At 46.2% G+C, this 20,829-nt stretch overlaps 2 protein-coding genes across 3 annotated transcripts; both read right to left on the minus strand.

Moving 5' to 3' along the window:
• Window positions 1–2,326: 2,326 nt before the first annotated feature.
• On the minus strand, window positions 2,327–5,488 carry LOC121616789 (chymotrypsin B). 2 transcript variants are annotated; one of them, XM_041951716.1, is made up of 8 exons: window positions 5,437–5,488; window positions 4,644–4,747; window positions 4,459–4,538; window positions 4,141–4,150; window positions 3,139–3,213; window positions 2,885–3,065; window positions 2,624–2,757; window positions 2,327–2,488 (listed from the first exon to the last, which is right to left on the minus strand). In XM_041951716.1, exons 1-8 carry the CDS (start codon window positions 5,486–5,488, stop codon window positions 2,327–2,329), a joined length of 798 nt encoding a protein of 265 aa, XP_041807650.1. The 2 variants fall into 2 exon arrangements, with proteins under 2 accessions (XP_041807650.1, XP_041807566.1); XM_041951632.1 differs by lacking the exon at window positions 4,141–4,150 and having other exon boundaries at window positions 3,139–3,220.
• A 6,457-nt stretch (window positions 5,489–11,945) lies between these two features.
• On the minus strand, window positions 11,946–14,460 carry LOC121616664 (chymotrypsin B-like). The gene is made up of 7 exons (XM_041951554.1): window positions 14,409–14,460; window positions 13,616–13,719; window positions 13,431–13,510; window positions 12,758–12,839; window positions 12,504–12,684; window positions 12,243–12,376; window positions 11,946–12,107 (listed from the first exon to the last, which is right to left on the minus strand). The coding sequence occupies exons 1-7, from the start codon at window positions 14,458–14,460 to the stop codon at window positions 11,946–11,948; spliced, it is 795 nt and encodes a 264-aa protein (XP_041807488.1).
• Between the last annotated feature and the right edge of the window lie 6,369 nt (window positions 14,461–20,829).

Below are 20,829 nucleotides of genomic sequence, written 5' to 3' on the forward strand. Positions count from 1 at the left end.
ATTATGGTCTGTCACTAATGTCATGATGCTCAGTGTGAACTGTTCTTGTTGTAAAAGGAAACACAATCGTTTGATAGCTGGCACAAACATACCATTTAATAATTATTATTGAAGAAGAAGTGAACATCTCTGGATGAAGGGTTCGGTTCAGGTTCATCAACATCAGCTGCAGAAACAGGCTGAATGTCTCCATGAAGACAAGAAGCTGCTTAAGTCCATCAAGTCCTCCTGCTCATATGATGTTTTCCTTTGTCGTCTGGTTGGATGACTATTCAAGACTGAAAGGTGCAGTGTGGAGACTTTAGACAAACTGACGGACCGACTGATTGAGTGACTGACTGAGTGAAAAACTGACTGACCTATTTCATGAGATTAGATAAGATTTGACCAATGAGCAGAGCTTTCTGAAAACCTCGAACAGCTGACACAGTGGATTGGCCATTATTTGAAGTGAAGATCATCTGATTCTGAACATTTGAATATTATCTAGCTCATCCGATACTTTGTGCCAAATGCTTTTATTGAAAGCTTTTTATGAAAAGTGTTTTATAAATAAACAACTTCATCATTGATAAATATTGACAGTCATCACGACCTTGTATTTGTCCATCTAGTCCACCCATTGTCACAGATGAGCATTTTATTGTTAAGTCCCACCTCTTCACAATAAAAGCCTCTTCTCTGAAAATGTATGGTCAGCAGTGGCGTGCACGGGGGGGCAGGGGTTTTGGCGCGTTTTGGCGTCCCTCTTGGATGCCAAAACGCGCTCTAAAGTGCCCCCTGGGAGCCAAAATGCACGCTTAAGTGCCCTCTTGGACGCCAAAACGCGTTCTAAAGTGCCCCCTGGGAGCCAAAATGTGCGCTAAAGTGCCCTCTTGGGAGCCAAAATGCACTCTAAAGTGCCCCCTGGGAGCCAAAATGCACGCTTAAGTGCCCTCTTGGACGCCAAAATGCGCTCTAAAGTGCCCCCTGGGAGCCAAAACACGCGCTAAAGTGCCCTCTTGGACTCCAAAACGCGTGCTAAAGTGCCCCCTGGGAGCCAAAACACGCGCTAAAGTGCCCTCTTGGACGCCAAAATGCGCTCTAAAGTGCCCCCTGGGAGCCAAAATGCACGCTTAAGTGCCCTCTTGGACGCCAAAACGCGCTCTAAAGTGCCCCCTGGGAGCCAAAACGTGCGCTAAAGTGCCCTCTTGGGAGCCAAAACGCGTGCTAAGCTGCCCCCTGGGAGCCAAAACGCGCACTAAAGTGCCCTCTTGGGAGCCAAAACGGGTGCTAAAGTGCCCCCTGGGAGCCAATACGCACACTAAAGTGCCCCCTGGGAGCCAAAATGCATGCTAAAGTGCCCTCTTGGGAGCCAAAACGGGTGCTAAAGTGCCCCTTGGGAGCCAATACGTGCTCTAAAGTGCCCTCTTGGACGCCAAAACGCGCTCTAAAGTGCCCTTTTGGACGCCAAAACGCGCTCCAGAGTGCCCTTTTCAGTGGTGAGGACACGCTATATGTGCCCTTTTTTTCCTTTTCGCCCCTGCCCTTCAAAAAGTCTGTGCACGCCACTGATGGTCAGAGACAAAGTTCGCCTCAACAAAACATATAAATGCTGTTACAGTAGGAGAGTTATTGATCCACAGCAGGCTGTATGTTGTAAAGAAGCAATGATACAAACCAACTACATCCTGTTTGTTGTTTACACTAAAAAGACAAAACTGCATAATGTTTGATTAGACTAGTCCATTTTCTGAAGGACATATCTCCTATTTGAAATGCATGGCAACACACCAGACTTCAGACAAATATCATGAAATTCTACGACAATATTTCTTGCTGCTCCCAGTGCTGCTGCGCCTAGTTTGCTAGATTTTTGTCTGGCAAACTAACCAGACACAAATCTGGCTAGTTGGATAGATACACACACACACACAGACAAATTTGTTCACACACACACACACACACACACACACACACACACACACACACAAACAAACACAAACACACACACACACAAATTTGTTCCACTCTTACTATCCAAATCAGTGAAAGTGTTACTTAAGGTTTAGCTTAGTTTATTTAAAACAAACCAAATAAATGAATAAACTAATAATATATCAGTTGAAGCTGTGGACTGAGGGCGCCCCCTGCTGTCTGCTGTTGCTCTCAGCACTGTGTGTAATTATATTCAGAGGATTCTGCTGAAATGACAGAAATTAATACGACACAAAGTTGGTGATGTTCAGTGTGTTTATTATCATTCATTGTTCACTAACGGCAGGGTGGTGGGGGGGTGGGGGTCTTTGTGGGTTGCCTCTGTGGTAGCGGCGTAACGTCTGAGCATTTAGTTGGCAGCGAGGATCTGGTCCACCCAGCCACGGAGCTCGGTGACACGGGCATAGACAGCAGGAGTGGAGGTGGAGCAACGGCTGCTTCCCCAGGAGACGATACCGACCAGAGTCCAGGCGTTGTCCTTCTCACAGACCAGAGGACCACCAGAGTCACCCTGAAAAACAAGGAAATAAACAATGAAGAAGGACGAGGAGGAAAAAGAGAAGTCTGATAAAATGATAGAAAGAAACCTAAATGACAAACTAATCTGAGTGAGACAGGTGAGACCGGTAAGTAGGTGGACCCTCACCATGCAGGAAGTGGCTCCGGCTCCTCCGGCGCAGATCATCACATCGGAGATGTTGCTGCCCCAGTATTTCTTGCACTGCTCGTTGGACAGCAGGGGGAGGGCAGCCTGCTGCAACGTGTTGGGAGTACTGGGAGCTGTGGGAGACACAAAACAGTCAAACATGCTTCCTCCTAACTGTAGCCCAGAGTCTCGAGTAAATCATCTTAGACCACAAAGACCTGTTCAAAGAAGACGGCAGAGCTCGTTTGAGAAAAGTCTCACCGTTGTAGCGGGTCAGACCCCAGCCAGAGGTGACGCATGTCATTCCGGCAGCGAAGACATCGGCGGACTCGGCGAGACAGACGGGGGACACGTTGGTGCCCAGGCGGACGGGGGTGGCCAGCTTGATGAGGGCGATGTCATTGTTGATGGTACGGGGGTTCCACTGGGGGTGGGTGAACACCTGGGGAAGACAAGGGGTTAGTGGGGGAGAATGGCGTGTTCTGAAAGCTGAGTGGCTGATTGGCGGTTCTCACCTTGGCAGGCTTCAGTATCTGGACGTCTTCGTCGGAGCCGTAGCCCTTATTATGTTCTCCAGCAATCACACGGTGGTAGGTCCTGACAGGGAACAGGAAGCAGGGCTTTAAAGGGCAGGTTCACACAAATCCCACATCACATAAAGGAATATTCTGTTTCCATTCTTTTTTTAAAACATGAACCTTTTCATCAAACATCGTTCAGTTTAGTGTAAATGAAGCAAAACACTGTTTTTAAACAGCTGATTTTCTTCTCGTCATTAAATCTCATGTTCAGACTCAAACCAGCAGTGAATGCTAACTGCTAACTGCTAACCGTTCTGTGTATCACAGGCTGATAGATCTTCTTCCTCTGAGCCATAGAACTCCATTAAAACACATCAGTGAGCCTCACTGTTGCTCTAGCTGACATGTTGATCGTCCTGCTGCCTGTTCCGGCCTTGGCCATATTGTTCTGTTCTTTGTTGCTGTCCCTGTGTTGTCCTTTTTGTTTGGTCCCTGTTTTTGTGTCAGAGTGAGTGTTCTCTCTTTTGTAGCAGCTGTGCTGGTCCTGCCTCCTCCGAACACCGATTTATGGCGTAATCTGATTGGTCCCTGCAGCTGCCTCCAGCTTTTAAACCAGAGTCTTCTCTAGTTGCCGGTGGAACCTCGAGTTGGCAGCAGTGGTGTTTGATTCTGGCGCTTCAAGCCTTGTCCCCACATCTCGCTTGTAGCTCTGTGTGTCGTATAGCTCTTTGTGGTGTTTTGTTTTTCGAAAAGACTAACTTGAACTTTACTAACTTCGTTGCACTGTAAATATATTTGCACTATTGTGTTTCTTTTTCTTTTCTTTATTGTAGCTGTTCACCTGTACATCAGGCCTCTTTTTGTTCAGGAGATAATACATTTGAGGTTGATTTTTGGTACCTCGTTGAGAGTGATTTTGATTTGGAGACAAGGTTTGGTCTTTTTTTCGTACTCTTTTATGTTGCATCCCTGCTCCCCTAGGCTGGGTCGTAACATAAATTGGGGGCTCGTCCGTTCATTATTCTATTTAGATAAGTTTTGTGGTAAGTTTGGTTTGTATATTTCTTGTTGAAGATGGCTCACTACAGCATGAAATGAGGATTCATCCGCCGCTGAAAATAATCCCCAACAAATGCTTTATTTTCTCGTGTTTGTCTGATGAAAACTACAGTGAGCAGTTGTTTGGTGAAATTGATGAAGTTTTTAAACTTCATATTTTTGCAAGGAGTTTTTAAAGGTTTACGTCTTCAGGGGGCAAAAATGGGCTGAGAGCCACAGACATGGCTGTGTCGTGTCGTGTTGTGTTGAACTGACCTGACATTGCAGTGAGCAGCAGTCACCACCCAGTTCTCATTGATCAGAGATCCTCCACAGAAGTGGAAGCCATTGGATTGCTGAGAGAAAAACAAACTGAACTCAGCCACAGAAGAAGTCGAGGAAGAAGAAGACAAAGAACAACAACAAGAGCGGTTTGTGTTTGTTGAGGTCAGCTGACTCACCTGCAGAGACACCTGCCAGGGCCAGGAATGAGGCACCGCCTCCTCACCGTTGACGATGCGGGCGTAGCCGCTCACCTGCGGGGGGATGGCTGGGGTACCGCAGCCTGAGAGGATGACAGGTAGCAGACTTTTAAGGACTGCTCTTCTGTTTGAGCCTCAACCTTCATTTTGTCTCAACTCTGTGCTGATGTCACTGTGACGCTCTGTGACTCAACATGACTGAACTGCAGACGCATGAAGAGGACATGAAACACGCTGAGTCGTGCTGTTATTTCATCAGGTAAACGTTTGAAACATTAGCAGTGAATTAAAACGTATTTGTACTCACCAATCTCTGAAATCTAAAAACATGAGTTGAATTCTGTCAAACTCAAATCAAACTGGATTAACTGCCTTAGTAAGCAGAAACTAAACTGTCTACTCGTTCTGCTGCCTGTCCACATGTATACAAGAGGCCGATTTGAATAAAAGCCTACTGAGCTCATGTTGATCAGTCTGCAGCTGGTGTTGAACGAGCTGTCGAAGCAGCAGGTTTAATGTTTCAGAGCTTCATTATCGTCTCCTGAAAGCTCATCATCACAGAAAGAACCTCAGGCTGTAGCTTTTGGTGTTACTACTGTCTGACTTGCCTGAACTGAAAATGTAGATTTTTTATCGTAAAAAGAATAATATCATGTTTATTATCAGAATCAAAGGCTGAAGACAGCACTTTAGACTAATATTGCTGATTAAAATATTCACATTACGGCTCATTTCCAAACTTCTAACAACTCATTCAATCTTTGTGTCTCACCATAGGCGGCGCTGACGAAGGCGAGGCAGGAGACGATCCAGAGGAAGGCCATGGTGATGACGTTGCTGATGATGTGTTAAAGGACCGAAGTGCTGTTTTATCCCTGAACTCTGCTGGCTCTCGGCCAATCAGAGCGGTTAGTTTTTTGTCCAACTCAGCTGTCAGCTGCTTATCAGACCTCAGGACAGCGGCATTCCCACGAGTCACATGCCCTGACCTCCAGTTCTCTGATTGGCTGAAAAGTCATGTCGATGACTGCAGCACGAGAAAGCAGCCTGCACATGTTGCTTTTATTTAACGTCACAGGATGTATCTTGATGAAGTGTCGGATGTCAGACATGTTGTATGTTAACTCTTGGAGTTTAGTCAGCTGTTTCATTGATGGATATAGTTGAGTATCATCTGCATAACAATGAAACTTTATGGAATGTTTCCTGATTATTTTGCCTAGAAATCATATATGGAGTGAATATGATCAGTCAAACTGAAATCATTCTGAAATGTGGGATTTAAACCAGCTAAACACAGTTCCCTTGAGGCCAATGAGGTGTTCCAGTCCATTCAAAGTTCTTGAAACTTTCTGGACTGACTGACGTTCATGTCTTCAATAATGATGGACGTTGTTTCTCTTCACTAGTTTGAGCCGTATGTGATTTATTACTCAAGCTGAATGGGGATATTTACTGTATAACAACACAACTGAAACGCTTTAAGAGGGCAAGGAATTCCATTTCTGAACTTTTGAAGAGTCACACCTGTTAAAATCAGTCCAGGTGAAGACATCATGAAGCTGCTGAGAGAATGACAACCGAGAGCAAAGCTGCCATCAAGGCAAACGGTGACATATATACATATTAATTAATTTTATTTTAGAATCTGTTTTATCTTTCTTATTATCCTGTTTCTAAGATGGGGGTTGCAATGCATGCTCAATGACAATAAAGAAATCTTGAATCTTGAATATATATTTCTATATGCAGAGGCCGCACATACTGTACAGTCAGCAGCTGTGTTAATGTGTGACATGATGTTGACACACTGATAACACAGTCAACAAACTGTGTGAATGTTGAAATGTGGGATGACTTATGGAACATGAACATGCCCCCCCTCACTTTTTAAAATCATATTCTGGTCCCAAAATTTCTGTTTAGATTTTAGGGTTACAATGTCAAATGTGAAACGACACTACAGTCATACACATTATTCGATTTAAATTAAACTATTTAAAGTGAAATAAGAATAAATTTCTGTTTTGAGACAGAGGAGCTGTTTGCATGTTGTTAATCAGCAGTTACAGACACACAAACACACACTCATGTATAAATATCAACACACAAAGATGTTGACCATACATTTAATCATTTTAATTGTATTTGTGTGCGTATATTGTTTTACATACTCACATTATATATATTATATATTTACGTTTCCCTAATCTACTGACGTGAACACTGAGCGTAAATGTCTGATCAAATGTTGGAAGCCTGTAATGAATCATTTTGCTGTTGAAACTGATGGTAGCTGTTACAAAAAGACATCTTTGTCTTGAAACGGGGAAAACCAGTAGCTGAAGTGGGTAGCGAATTATGAGCATACTTAACCCAGACCAGGTGTTTGCTTCATGCAGGTTCTGGGACACTAGACACCGGAGGCCGGTTTCCAGCTGTTGGTTAAGGCGCTCAGTCTGGCCATTAGCTTCTGGGTGATAACCTGAGGTCAGGCTGGTTTTGGCCCCGATGAGCCAACAGAATTCCCTCTAGAACCGTGACACGAACTGGGGCCCCCGGTCTGAAACAATATCCTTGGGGAATCCGTGAATCTTAAATAAGTGGTTTATCATGATTTCAGCTGTCTCTTTGGCTGAAGGTAACTTTGGCAATGCAATAAATCGAGTCATCTTAGAAAATCTGTCAACAACTGTGAGAACGGTAGTATTACCTTGAGAGACCAGGAGCCCCGTGACAAAGTCCATAGATATGTTGGACCACGGTCTGGAGGGAATGGGCAGGGGTTGCAATAGCCCCATACGTGACCCGGAGGATGGCTTGTTTTTGGCGCAGACCGAACATGCCTCAACGTACTCCCGGACCTCCGGCTCCATGGATGGCCACCAGAACCTCCGGGAGATTGCGAACATCGTCTGCCAAACTCCCGGATGACAAGAAAGCAGCGAGGAGTGAGCCCAGTGAATCACCCGTGGGCGCAGATTAACTGGGACAAATAGTCAATTCTCTGGGCACCCACTAGGTGGCGGGGTCTCATTTGCTTGCTTAACCTCATTTGCCATGTCACTGCTCCTACCACCAGAGGTGTCAAGTAACAAAGTACAAATACTTCGTTACTTTACTTAAGTGGAAATTTTGGTACTTTCTACTTTACTGGAGTAATATTTTGTCAACCTACTTTTTACTTCTACTCGTTACATTTTCAAGCATTTATCTGTACTTTTACTTCATTTCATTTATTAGCATTCATTCATTTATTAGCAACACTTTAAAAATCCAATCCAGATCATCCGCATCATACAAAAAAAAAAAAAAAACAGAAACAAGCCAATCGAGATCATTGGCGAAATTCCACCCGTCACCCTCTGCACACGCAAATAACGTTCACGCTTCCTGTTCAAAAGATTCAACACATGTCAGTAGCAGAGAACAGCGAAAGCGAAATGTCCGAAGTTTTGACGACGAGCAAGGTTGTTAGCCAGGCACCAAGGCATCCCTGGCCTTACCTGTCAGTGATGTTTGGAGTTGTTGGCATGTTGTTTGTTAAAGATTCGCCTGAGTTTCTCCCACATACAATGCTGTCCTTTCATCTCTCCCAAAGAGATTCAAAAATTTAGCCATTGAAAATAAACAACAAAGCCATTCACACATGGCTCAAGGAGCCTCCCAATGACAAGAATGGGACACTAACAACGCAGACTGTCGTTGTCACCCAAGGGTTGCACCCAACCCCGCCTTAATGGGGGATTGTTTGCCTCACATTAGAGTGATACCATCCTTGGTTTTGGGGGTTGGCCTCACTCAGAGGATAAATACTTGAACCTAACACCATTTCATTGGACTAGAGCTGTCCTATCTAGTCTGGTGCGCATGAACTGATGAAGCCTGCTCGGATGAGAGGCGAAACGTCTTCCAAGACAAACTGACGAGGTCCAGTTGCGAACGATTGAATGCCCTAAAGGTATTTGTCTTAAACTTGCTAGGAGTTATTTGACCGTATATCGTTTATGCGTAATAAATGATTACGTTCGTATTATTACCAATAACATTCATTAAGTAGATCGTGTATCAGAGGTGTCAAAAGAATTCACATTTACTACTTAAGTAGAAGTGTAGTTACTGTGTGGGGAAACGGTCTTTACTGCTGCAGAGCCAAACCTACGAATGCAGTTATGGTATCTTTTCATAAGGGCACTAATTTCCGCCCACTTCATTGGAAACGGGATAATAAACAAACTTCATTGACCCCAGTTCCTGTCGTAATTTGGGGTTCAGCAGCATGTTCAAAGCCTAGCTTGACTAGCTAGGCAAAGAGATGCCTGTGCATTTTACTTTCTTCACAGAAGAAACACCCCAACCATATGGAGAGGTACAAGGAGCTGACTTTGAAAAGGAGGTCATCTACTGGGGCCCCTCCCTCCAAGCAAGCAAGAGTTTCCCAGACAAGTGTGGATGATGTCATCCTCAAGTTTGTTGTCCAGGGTTTGCACCCACCACACCTTGTTCAGCAACAGAGCTTCATTGACCATGTGCATCATCTTCAGCCAAACGCCAATGTAATGACACGCAGTACTGTTGTTAATAAAGTAACAAAGGCCTCCGCTGAGATGAAGAAAAATCTCAACGCTGCACTCAGTGAAGTTGAGGTCATAGCAACAACAACCGATGCTGGACAGCTCACCATCTGAGTTTTATTGGAGTAACCGCACACTGGTTCGACCCACAGACCACGCAGAGATCGTGTGCTGCACTGGCCTGCAAACAACTCAAAGGTCCACACAGCTTTTCAGCCCTGGCTGGAACCCTGAATGACATCGACACTAAATTTGACATCAGAGAGAAAATTGTTCGCACAACAACCGACAATGGCTCAAATTTCCTTAAAGCCTTCCGAGTGTTTGGGCAGACAGATGAGAACAAGGAGGGAGAAGATGGAGATGGTGGTAGGGATGAAAATGATGACAGTGACGAAGAGGAGATCGAATTTGTTGCTGTTGGATGAGGATTACTACTTAGAATTTCAGTTGCACAAGCATCACCGGTGTGCATGCCATCTCCTCAACCTGGTGTCTACAGTTGATGCTTCAAAAGCGGAGGGCAATCAACTGTACAAGCGTGTGTCGAGGTCCACCTGTGTTCTCATTTGAAACGAGATTTGCGTTCAGTTAACACTTGCCTTTTTCAAGCAAGCTAAATGTGCTTTGTCGTGTTTCTGTTCTCTCTCTTGTACAGGTTCATCCCAGTGGAACTGTCCTTTATGACCGAATATGTGAAGACAATGAGCCCAGTAGCCAAGATGTTCTCCAGGGGCACACCACGGTGCAGATGGGGTGGTTTGTCCCCACCATCACCCTTTTGAAGACAAAGCTGCAGCTTCTCAGCATTTCTGCGAAATTCTGTGAACCATTGGTGGCATCTCTACTTGCAGGCCTCGAAAGCCGGTTTGGAGAGATGCTGAAAGACCCTGAGCTTGTCACTGCAGCTATCCTGGTACCGAAATTCAAGACTTGGAATTGGAAAGGGTATGGTGTGCAGTTTCACATGAAATGCGATATGACCATCTCCAAAAAGTTGGTTGCCTTAACTGTAAAGTGCTGGGGGAAACAATCGATCAGATCCTGCACTTGTGACGATAGTTGTCCTAGTTGCGATGCCATGGCTGCCTGAAACTCCTCCTGACGGGAGAGGCGAGCTTCCTGGGCACGTACAGCGGCTGTGAGCTGGCCGGTCTCTGCTGAGTCCATACTGGCCAGTGCGTACTGTCAGGCAGGGACTCAGTTCAGGACTCAGACGCAGAGATTTCAGACAAGAGAGATTTATTTTCGAGCAACCCAGGGACCTCTTTGCTGAGTGCAAAACAACAGGCTATGAAATTTATGCTGAGTTCAATGATCAAGAAAACAATATCAAAATCTACCATCCAAGGAAAAGAGCAAAGTAACATCCTCCTGCTGTCACGGATCAGGTTCAGAGGCCCTAACACGGACAAAGACACAGCGGACAGAAGCGTACAATAGGAAGATTTTATTTACAACCACAAATGCAGAAACAGGGAGTCGTGGTCAAAAACTACAAAACAAAACTACCTGTGCTGACCAGCGACTAGGCGAAAAAACTACTAGAAAACAAAACTAGAACGGAGAACTGAACAGATTAACAAGGCTAATAAACTAAAGATCCTATTCAGGCTGAACTGAAACAATCAAACAAGAGATCAGAGCTTACTGACAGACAGAAATAGGAAATGAAAGGGAATACGCCCAGGGCTGGGTGCCATGGTAGTGCGGCTGGTACAGGATGCTGCTGGCTTGTAATGGAGGCGAGTGAAGGGAATTTCCAGGCAGGACAATCAGAGCCAGATGAGTGTGGCAGGAGGGATCTTCAGAGAGGGTCGGAACTAGACAGAGAGAAAACAGGATTACAAAGCAGAACTTTCATAAGTCAAAATTACCAACTGGGCCAGGGTGCACTGACTGGAGGTCGTTTACGGACTGACATCAAGTAGTGGTCTGCTGGAGTCTTATATACGGGCTAGTGAGTGCTTCAAATGAGGAGACCACTTCCCGCCATGGCTGGAGACAATCTGGTAATTAGGACAAGCTGCACCTGCCCTCCACCAGCGTGGCAGTCATGCTCACACTGCCAGGGAAAGGAGGGAGGGAGGGAGAGGCACTGCCACTAGATGGTGCCAGAGGTGGAGGGCATGACACCTGCGACTGCAATCAGCTGCTCTTGTCTCCTCAAGAAGCAGATCTCAAACAAACCTTACAGATTCCCGTCCCTGATTCGTCTGGGCATCAGATTCACACATGTTTACGAATAACACAAATTCACTCCTGTGATATGAAAAAGTTATCATTCTCAATTTTAAAGTGCAAGAACCGCTTTGTCTTTCTTTCCACAGATGAACACAGAATTATAAGTATAACAATTGTTATTATGAGCAGTGATCAAATTTGTTCCACTCTTACTATCCAAATCAGTGAAAGTGTTACTTGAGGTTTAGCTTAGTTTATTTACAATGAACCAAATAATTGAAGAAACTCATAATATTTCAGTTGAAGCTGTGGACCGAGAGCGCCCCCTGCTGTCTGCTGTTGCTCTCAGCATGGTGTGTAATTATATTCAGAGGATCCTGCTGAAATGACAGAAATTAATACGACACAAAGTTGGTGATGTTCAGTGTGTTTATTATCATTCATTGTTCACTAACGGCAGGGTGGTGGGGGGGTGGGGGTCTTTGTGGGTTGCCTCTGTGGTAGCGGCGTAACGTCTGAGCATTTAGTTGGCAGCGAGGATCTGGTCCACCCAGCCACGGAGCTCGGTGACACGGGCATAGACAGCAGGAGTGGAGGTGGAGCAACGGCTGCTTCCCCAGGAGACGATACCGACCAGAGTCCAGGCGTTGTCCTTCTCACAGACCAGAGGACCACCAGAGTCACCCTGAAAAACAAGGAAATAAACAATGAAGAAGGACGAGGAGGAAAAAGAGAAGTCTGATAAAATGATAGAAAGAAACCTAAATGACAAACTAATCTGAGTGAGACAGGTGAGACCGGTAAGTAGGTGGACCCTCACCATGCAGGAAGTGGCTCCGGCTCCTCCGGCGCAGATCATCACATCGGAGATGTTGCTGCCCCAGTATTTCTTGCACTGCTCGTTGGACAGCAGGGGGAGGGCAGCCTGCTGCAACGTGTTGGGAGTACTGGGAGCTGTGGGAGACACAAAACAGTCAAACGTGCTTCCTCCTAACTGAAGCCCAGAGTCTCGAGTAAATCATCTTAGACCACAAAGACCTGTTCAAAGAAGACGGCAGAGCTCGTTTGAGAAAAGTCTCACCGTTGTAGCGGGTCAGACCCCAGCCAGAGGTGACGCATGTCATTCCGGCAGCGAAGACATCGGCGGACTCGGCGAGACAGACGGGGGACACGTTGGTGCCCAGGCGGACGGGGGTGGCCAGCTTGATGAGGGCGATGTCATTGTTGATGGTACGGGGGTTCCACTGGGGGTGGGTGAACACCTGGGGAAGACAAGGGGTTAGTGGGGGAGAATGGCGTGTTCTGAAAGCTGAGTGGCTGATTGGCGGTTCTCACCTTGGCAGGCTTCAGTATCTGGACGTCTTCGTCGGAGCCGTAGCCCTTATTATGTTCTCCAGCAATCACACGGTGGTAGGTCCTGACAGGAAACAGGAAGCAGGGCTTTAAAGGGTAGGTTCACACAAATCCCACATCACATAAAAGAACATTCTGTTTCCATTCTTTTTTTAAAACATGAACCTTTTCATCAAACATCGTTCAGTTTAGTGTAAATGAAGTGAAACACTGTTTATAAACATCTGATTTTCTTCTCGTCATTAAATCTCATGTTCAGACTCAAACCAGCAGTGAATGCTAACTGCTAACTGCTAACCGTTCTGTGTATCACAGGCTGATAGATCTTCTTCCTCTGAGCCATAGAACTCCATTAAAACACATCAGTGAGCCTCACTGTTGCTCTAGCTGACATGTTGATCGTCCTGCTGCCACAAACACTCACTACACCATCAAATGAGGATTCATCCGCCGCTGAAAATAATCCCCAACAAATGCTGTATTTCCTCCTGTTTGTCTGATGAAAACTACAGTGAGCAGTTGTTTGGTGAAATTGATGAAGTTTTTAAACTTCATATTTTTGCGAGGAGTTTTTAAAGGTTTACGTCTTCAGGAGGCAAAAATGGGCTGAGAGCCACAGACATGGCTGTGTCGTGTCGTGTTGTGTTGAACTGACCTGACATTGCAGTGAGCAGCAGTCACCACCCAGTTCTCGTTGATCAGAGATCCTCCACAGAAGTGGAAGCCATTGGATTGCTGAGAGAAAAACAAACTGAACTCAGCCACAGAAGAAGTCGAAGACGAAGAAGACAAAGAACAACAACAAGAGCGGTTTGTGTTTGTTGAGGTCAGCTGACTCACCTGCAGAGACACCTGCCAGGGCCAGGAATGAGGCACCGCCTCCTCACCGTTGACGATGCGGGCGTAGCCGCTCACCCGCGGGGGGATGGCTGGGGTACCGCAGCCTGAGAGGATGACAGGTAGCAGACTTTTAAGGACTGCTCTTCTGTTTGAGCCTCAACCTTCATTTTGTCTCAACTCTGTGCTGATGTCACTGTGACGCTCTGTGACTCAACATGACTGAACTGCAGACGCATGAAGAGGACATGAAACACGCTGAGTCGTACTGTTATTTCATCAGGTAAACGTTTGAAACATTAGCAGTGAATTAAAACGTACTTGTCCTCACCAATCTCTGAAATCTAAAAACATGAGTTGAATTCTGTCAAACTCAAATCAAACTGGATTAACTGCCTTAGTAAGCAGAAACTAAACTGTCTACTCGTTCTGCTGCCTGTCCACATGTATACAAGAGGCTGATTTGAATAAAAGCCTACTGAGCTCATGTTGATCAGTCTGCAGCTGGTGTTGAACGAGCTGTCGAAGCAGCAGGTTTAATGTTTCAGAGCTTCATTATCGTCTCCTGAAAGCTCATCATCACAGAAAGAACCTCAGGCTGTAGCTTTTGGTGTTACTACTGTCTGACTTGCCTGAACTGAAAATGTAGATTTTTTATCGTAAAAAGAATAATATCATGTTTATTATCAGAATCAAAGGCTGAAGACAGCACTTTAGACTAATATTGCTGATTAAAATATTCACATTACGGCTCATTTCCAAACTTCTAACAACTCATTCAATCTTTGTGTCTCACCATAGGCGGCGCTGACGAAGGCGAGGCAGGAGACGATCCAGAGGAAGGCCATGGTGATGACGTTGCTGATGATGTGTTGAAGGACCGAAGTGCTGTTTTATCCCTGAACTCTGCTGGCTCTCAGCCAATCAGAGCGGTTAGTTTTTTTGTCCAACTCAGCTGTCAGCTGCTTATCAGACCTCAGGACAGCGGCATTCCCACGAGTCACATGCCCTGACCTCCAGTTCTCTGATTGGCTGAAAACTCATGTTGATGACTGCTGCACGAGAAAGCAGCCTGCACATGTTGCTTTTATCCAAACGGAACTTTATTTCATGTCACAGACCCCAGACGTGTCAGGATGTAGCTTGATGAAGTGTCAGATGTCAGACATATGTATGTTAAATGACATATCCTGATCAAAGATGCCTACAGTGGTGTTGGAGGCCGGCGCAATGCCGTCCATCGTTGCTATGTCAACAGATAGTAAGTTTGTAAGGTGTTTAGGCCCAAATACGATAACTTCAGTTTTGTCTGAATTCAGGAACAAAAAATTGCAGTACATCCAGGTCTTTATGTCCTGAAGACACTCTTGGATTGGTTTCCTCTGGCTTCATAGTTAAGTATAGCTGAGTATCATCTGCATAACAATGAAACTTTATGGAAAGTTTCCTGATAATGTTGCCTATTGGAAGCATACATAGAGTGAACAGGATCGGTCCAAGCACAGAACCCTGCGGAACTCCATGAATTGCTTTAGCATACACAGAGCAATCATCATTAACCTGTACAAACTGAATTCATTCTGAAATGTGGGATTTAAACCAGCTAAACGCTGTTCCCTTAAGACCAATGGGGTGTTCCAGTCCATTCAAAGTTCTTGAAACTTTCTGGACTGACTGACCTTCATGTCTTAAAGTAATGATGGACGTTGTTTCTCTTTGCTAGTTTGACTGTGTATTTTGTGTACTATACATACATACATACTTACATACATTTATATTTCTGTATGCAGAGGCCGCACATACTGTACAGTCAGCAGCTGTGTTAATGTGTGACATGATGTTGACACACTGATAACACAGTCAACAAACTGTGTGAATGTTGAAATGTGGGATGACTTATGGAACATGAACATGCCCCCCCTCACTTTTTAAAATATTCTGGTCCCAAAATTTCCGTTTCGATTTTTAGGTTACAGTGTCAAATGTGAAACGACACTACAGTCATACACATTATTAAATTTAAATAAAACTATTTAAAGTGAAATAAGAATAAATTTCTGTTTTGAGACAGAGGAGCTGTTTGCATGTTGTTAATCAGCAATTACAGACACACAAACACACACTCATGTTTAAATATCAACACACAGATTACCAAAGTTTCCAAGTACACAAGGATGTTCACCATACATTTAATCATTTTAATTTTATTTGTGTGTGTATATTGTTGTACATACTCACATTATATATATTATATATTTACGTTTCCCTGATCTACCGAAGTGAACAGTGAGCGTAAATGTCTGATCAAATGTTGGAAGCCTGTAATGAATCATTTCACTGTTGAAACTGATGGTAGCTGTTACAAAATGATCACATGTGGTGTCGACTGTAATTTCTGTAATTCAACTTTCAACTTCTGATCATTTTTAGGGAATAAAACCAGTTCAAGTCTCATAATAGTTTCGGTTGTGAATTATCATTATATGGGGTCCTGTTATGTAAATCTAATCTGCTTGGTTTAATTAACATACAACCTCTATTAACACATCTCCATGTATTATGAATGATTATGTCATGATGGAAAGATACACACTTCAAAGACTAAACTGTGAGTCCAGTTGAATGAGTCTGTTTGATGACTGTGAGACAGAATGAGTCAGATCTTAACCTGAAAAACAAGAAAACATCTGTCACACGGATGTTAATGAAGGATTAAGTTTCCTTAATCGTCCCTCAAGACGAGGATAAGACAGTCACATTGCTTCGTCATGTTATCAATATAAGAGTGTACTCTGGAGGGATGTTCGGATGTCAACTATGGCTAAAGTTTTGATGACAATTATTGTAAATTGTGTATGTAGGAGATTGATTGCAAGAGACTGGACAAGACTCACATTTACGCTTTTCTTGTCCATCCATCCATCTTCTTCCGTTTGTCCAGGGCCAGGTTGCGGGGACAGCAGTCTAAGCAGGGATGCCTAGACTTCCCTCTCCCCAGACACTTCCCCCAGCTCTTCTGGGGGGGACCTCGAGGCGTTCCCAGGCCAGCCGAGTGAAATAGTCCCTCCAGCGTGTCCTGGGTCCTTCCCGGTGCCTCTTCGCAGCGGGGCATGCCCGGAATACCCTCCCAGGAAGGCGTTCAGGAGGCATCCGATAAAGATGCCCGAGCCACCTCAGCTGGCTCCTCTTGACATGGAGGAGCAGCGGCTCTACTCTGAGCTCCTCCCGAGTAACAGAGCTCCTCACCCTATCTCGAAGGGAGAGCCCCGCCACCCTGCGGAGGAAACTCATTTCAGCCGCTTGTATCCGCGATCTCGTTCTTTCGGTCATGACACAAGGTTCATGACCATTAGTGAGGGTAGGAACATAGATTGACTGGTAAAGCGAGAGCTTTGCCTTTTGGCTCAGCTCCTTCTTCACCACGACGGACCGGTACAACGACCACATTACTGCTGCCGCGGCACTGATCCACCTGTCAATCTCACGCTGCATCCTTCCCTCACTCGTGAACAAGACCCCAAGATTATTGAACTCCTCCACTTGAGGCAGGAGCTCTCCTCCAACCCAGAGAGGGCAAGCCACCTTTTTCCGGTCGAGAACCATGGCCTCAGGCTTGGAAGTGCTGATTCTCATCCCAGCCGCTTCACACTTGGCTGCAAACCGCCCCAACACATGCTGGAGGTCCTGGTTCGAAGGAGCCAACAGGACAACATCAGCCACAAAAAGCAGAGATGAGATCCTGTGGTCCCCAAATCAGACTCCCTCTGGCCCTTGACTGCACCTAGAAATTCTGTCCATAAAAATAATAAACAGAACCGAGGAGCTTCCAAACTACCTTGGTGGCCTCGGCCTGAGTGATGGATGAGCCAACCTCTGGGTCCCCAGCCCCTGCTTCCTCTACGGAAGGCGTGGCAATGGGATTGAGGAGATCCTCAAAGTATTTTTTCCACCACCCAACAATATCCCCAGTCGAAGTCAATAGTTCCCCACCTCCACTGTAAACAGTATTGACGGGCACTGCTTCCCCCTTCTGAGGCACCGGACGGTTTGCCAGCATATCTTTGTGGCCAACCGATAATCCTCCTCCATGGCCTCCCCGAACTTTTCCCATACCCCAGTTTTTGCTTCCACAACTGCCCAGGCCGCAGCACGCACGTACCCGTCAGCTGCTTCAGGAGTCCCACGAACCAACCACGCTCGATAGGACTCCTTCTTCAGCTTGACGGCATCCCTTACTTCCGGTGTCCACCACCGGGTTTGGGGATTGCCGCCACTACAGGCACCAGAGACCTTATTCAAGATTCAAGATTCAAGAGTCTTTATTGTCATTGCACATGTCAATGAAATTTTCATTGCAACCCCCATGTTAGATGGTAAGAAAGATAAGGCTAGAAAGAGTGAATAAAATTAAGATAACTACAATAAAATAAAATAAACCAACATGCAATAAAAAAAAATATTCGTGAAGCAATTAAAAATATAACAGAATGAAAATATACTTAGGCAATAAAATATACTAAACAATAAACAATAAAATATGGAAGTGAAATGTGCAAACAGAATAAAATATACAAGCAGAATAAAATATAAAATATACACAGTGAAATGTTCCGACAGAATAAAATATGCCAATGAAACTGAAATGTGCTGATATACTAAAATGTATATAATTATAGTATATGTGTGTACATAAAAGTCAAGTACACAGAAGGTGCAGGTGGAGGTAGAGGTGTAGGTGTAGGTGTAAAGTGCGGTGTGCAGTGTTCACAGTTCACACAGTCTCTCACTGCAGTGAGGGGCTGCTGGGGGTGACAGCTCTAACAGCTCTGGGGAAGAAGCTGTCCCTCAGTCTGTTAGTGGTGGTGCGGATGTTCCTGTACCGCTTTCCTGATGGAAGCGGTACAAACAGTCTGTGGCCCAGGTGGCTGGGGTCCGTGGCGATGGATCTCGCCCTCTTTCTGACCCGACCTTCATATATAGAGTCTAGGTCAGGGAGGGGGCAGCCCACGATGCCCTGTGCAGTTTTAACCACCCGTGCCAGTTGTTTCCTCTCCTGTGCCGTGCAGCTGCCATACCACACTGTCACACTGAGGCAGAGGATGCTTTCAATTGTGGCCCTGTAGAAGTTAACGAGCAACCGAGAGGAGAGTCCAGCCCGTTTCAGCTTCCTGAGGAAGAAGAGCCTTTGTTGTGCCTTCTTCACCAGGCGGGAGGTGTTCATGGACCAGGAGAGGTCAGATGTGATGTGGAGGCCCAGGAACCTGATGTTGTCCACACGCTCCACCACTTCTCCGTCCATGAGGAGGGGGGCGTGATCCGTCTTCCTGGACCTCCTGAAGTCCACAATGACCTCCTTGGTTTTTCCTGTGTTCAGCACCAGGTTGTTGGCTGAACACCACTGGGTGAGCTGGTGTATCTCCTCTCTGTAGTGGGTCTCGTTGTTATCTGAGATGAGACCCACTACTGTAGTGTCGTCCGCAAACTTCACGACTGTGTTGGTGGGGTGGATGGCAGCACAGTCGTGAGTAAACAGGGTGAAGAGGGCTGGGCTGAGCACACAACCCTGTGGCGTGCCCGTGCTGAGGACCAGAGGGGATGATGTGATGTTCCCTATTCTCACCACCTGAGGCCTGTTGGTGAGAAAGTCTCTGATCCAGTGGCACAGAGACGCAGGCAGACCCACCGTGTGTAGCTTCAGCGCCAGCTTGTCTGGGATGACGGTGTTAAAAGCTGAGCTAAAGTCTACAAATAGCATCCTGACGTAGGTGTTGGGCTGCTGCAGGTGGGTCAGGGCTGTGTGCAGGGTGATGGAGACAGCATCCTCTGTGGACCGATTCCCTCTGTAAGCAAACTGAAGGCTGTCTAGGTCCGAGGGGATGAAGTCTCTGATGTACCTGAGAATAATCCGCTCAAAGCACTTCATGATTACCGGGGTCAGTGCAACAGGCCGGTAGTCATTCAGGCAGGTGATGGATGTCTTCTTCGGTACCGGAATGATGGTGGAGGACTTGAGGCACTCAGGAACCGTGGACAGCTGCAGGGACAGGTTGAAAATGTCCAGGAACACTCCTGCTAGCTGGTCAGCGCATGTCCTCAAAGTCTTGCCTGACACCTTATCCGGTCCTGCAGCTCTGCGGGTGTTGATCCTCCTCAGGGTGGATGACACCTGGTGCTGCTGCAGGACGAGGGGCTGGTGCTGCTCCTCCAGCCGGGGTAGGTGTGTGACTTCTCTGCTGCCTGATGTGTCGAAGCGGGCAAAGAAGCTGTTCAAGGTGTCAGGCAGGGCGGGGTCGTGGCTGGTGAGCTGTGTGTTCGGCTTGTAGTCCGTTATGGTTCTGATGCCTCTCCACATGCTCTGTGGGTTGTTGTTCTTGAAGTGATCTTCAATTTTGTTTTTGTACTGGAGCTTGGCCTGCTTGATTCCTTTCTTCAGCTCTGCTCGAGCCCTGCTATAAGCCAGCCTGTCTCCAGATCTGTAGGCAGTATCCCGGGCTTTCAGCAGGGACCGCACTGTGCTGTCCAGCCATGGTTTCTGGTTGGGAAACACTGTGATGGTCTTAACAGGGAGGACAGCATCAGTGCAGAACTGAACATAAGACAATACAGATGATGTGTACTCCTCAAGGTCTGCCTCTTCTCTGAACACAGTCCAGTCTGTCAGTTCGAAGCAGTCCTGAAGTGCAGAGGAGGCCTCCTCAGTCCATATCTGTACTGTCCTGGTGGTCGGCTTTGTTCTGCAGGCCAGAGGCTTATGGCCACAACTCCGAACAGCTGCGTCAACAACGGAGGTGGAGAACATGGTCCATTCCCTCACTACCCGTTTGGGTCTGCAAAGTCTGTCCAGCTTTCTCCTCCGCCAGCGGATCCAGCTCACCACCAGCTGGTGATCAGTTGACAGCTCAGCCCCTCTCTTCACCCAAGTGTCCAAGACATACGGCCGAAGGTCAGATGACACGGCCACAAAATCAATCATTGACCTCCGGCCTAGGGTGTGATGGTGCCACGTGCACTTATGGACACCCTTATGCTTGAACATGGTGTTCATGGACACTGTGACTAGCACAGAAGTCCAATAACAGAACACCGCTGGGGTTAGGATCGGCGAGGCTGTTCCTCCCAATCACACCCCTCCAGGTAACACTGTCGCTACCCACGTGAGCGTTGAAGTCCCCCAGAAGAAAGATGGAGTCCCCAGTCGGAGCACTTTCCAGCGCCCC

Source organism: Chelmon rostratus, chromosome 1, assembly GCF_017976325.1.
Source record: "Chelmon rostratus isolate fCheRos1 chromosome 1, fCheRos1.pri, whole genome shotgun sequence".
Classification (NCBI taxonomy): Eukaryota; Metazoa; Chordata; class Actinopteri; order Chaetodontiformes; family Chaetodontidae; genus Chelmon; species Chelmon rostratus.

Bases quoted from the DNA above. Each gene is read 5' to 3' on its own strand.
- LOC121616664 (XM_041951554.1), bottom strand. From the start codon at position 14,460: ATGGCCTTCCTCTGGATCGTCTCCTGCCTCGCCTTCGTCAGCGCCGCC. The intron at 12,840-13,430 runs GTCAGTTCAACA...GTTTCCTGTCAG, and splicing joins GCTGCTCACTGCAATGTCAG to GACCTACCACCGTGTGATTG. The intron at 12,685-12,757 runs GTGAGAACCGCC...TGTCTTCCCCAG, and splicing joins AGATACTGAAGCCTGCCAAG to GTGTTCACCCACCCCCAGTG.
- LOC121616789 (XM_041951716.1), bottom strand. From the start codon at position 5,488: ATGGCCTTCCTCTGGATCGTCTCCTGCCTCGCCTTCGTCAGCGCCGCC. The intron at 2,758-2,884 runs GTGAGACTTTTC...TGTCTCCCACAG, and splicing joins GGGTCTGACCCGCTACAACG to CTCCCAGTACTCCCAACACG. The intron at 2,489-2,623 runs GTGAGGGTCCAC...CTTGTTTTTCAG, and splicing joins CCGGAGCCACTTCCTGCATG to GGTGACTCTGGTGGTCCTCT.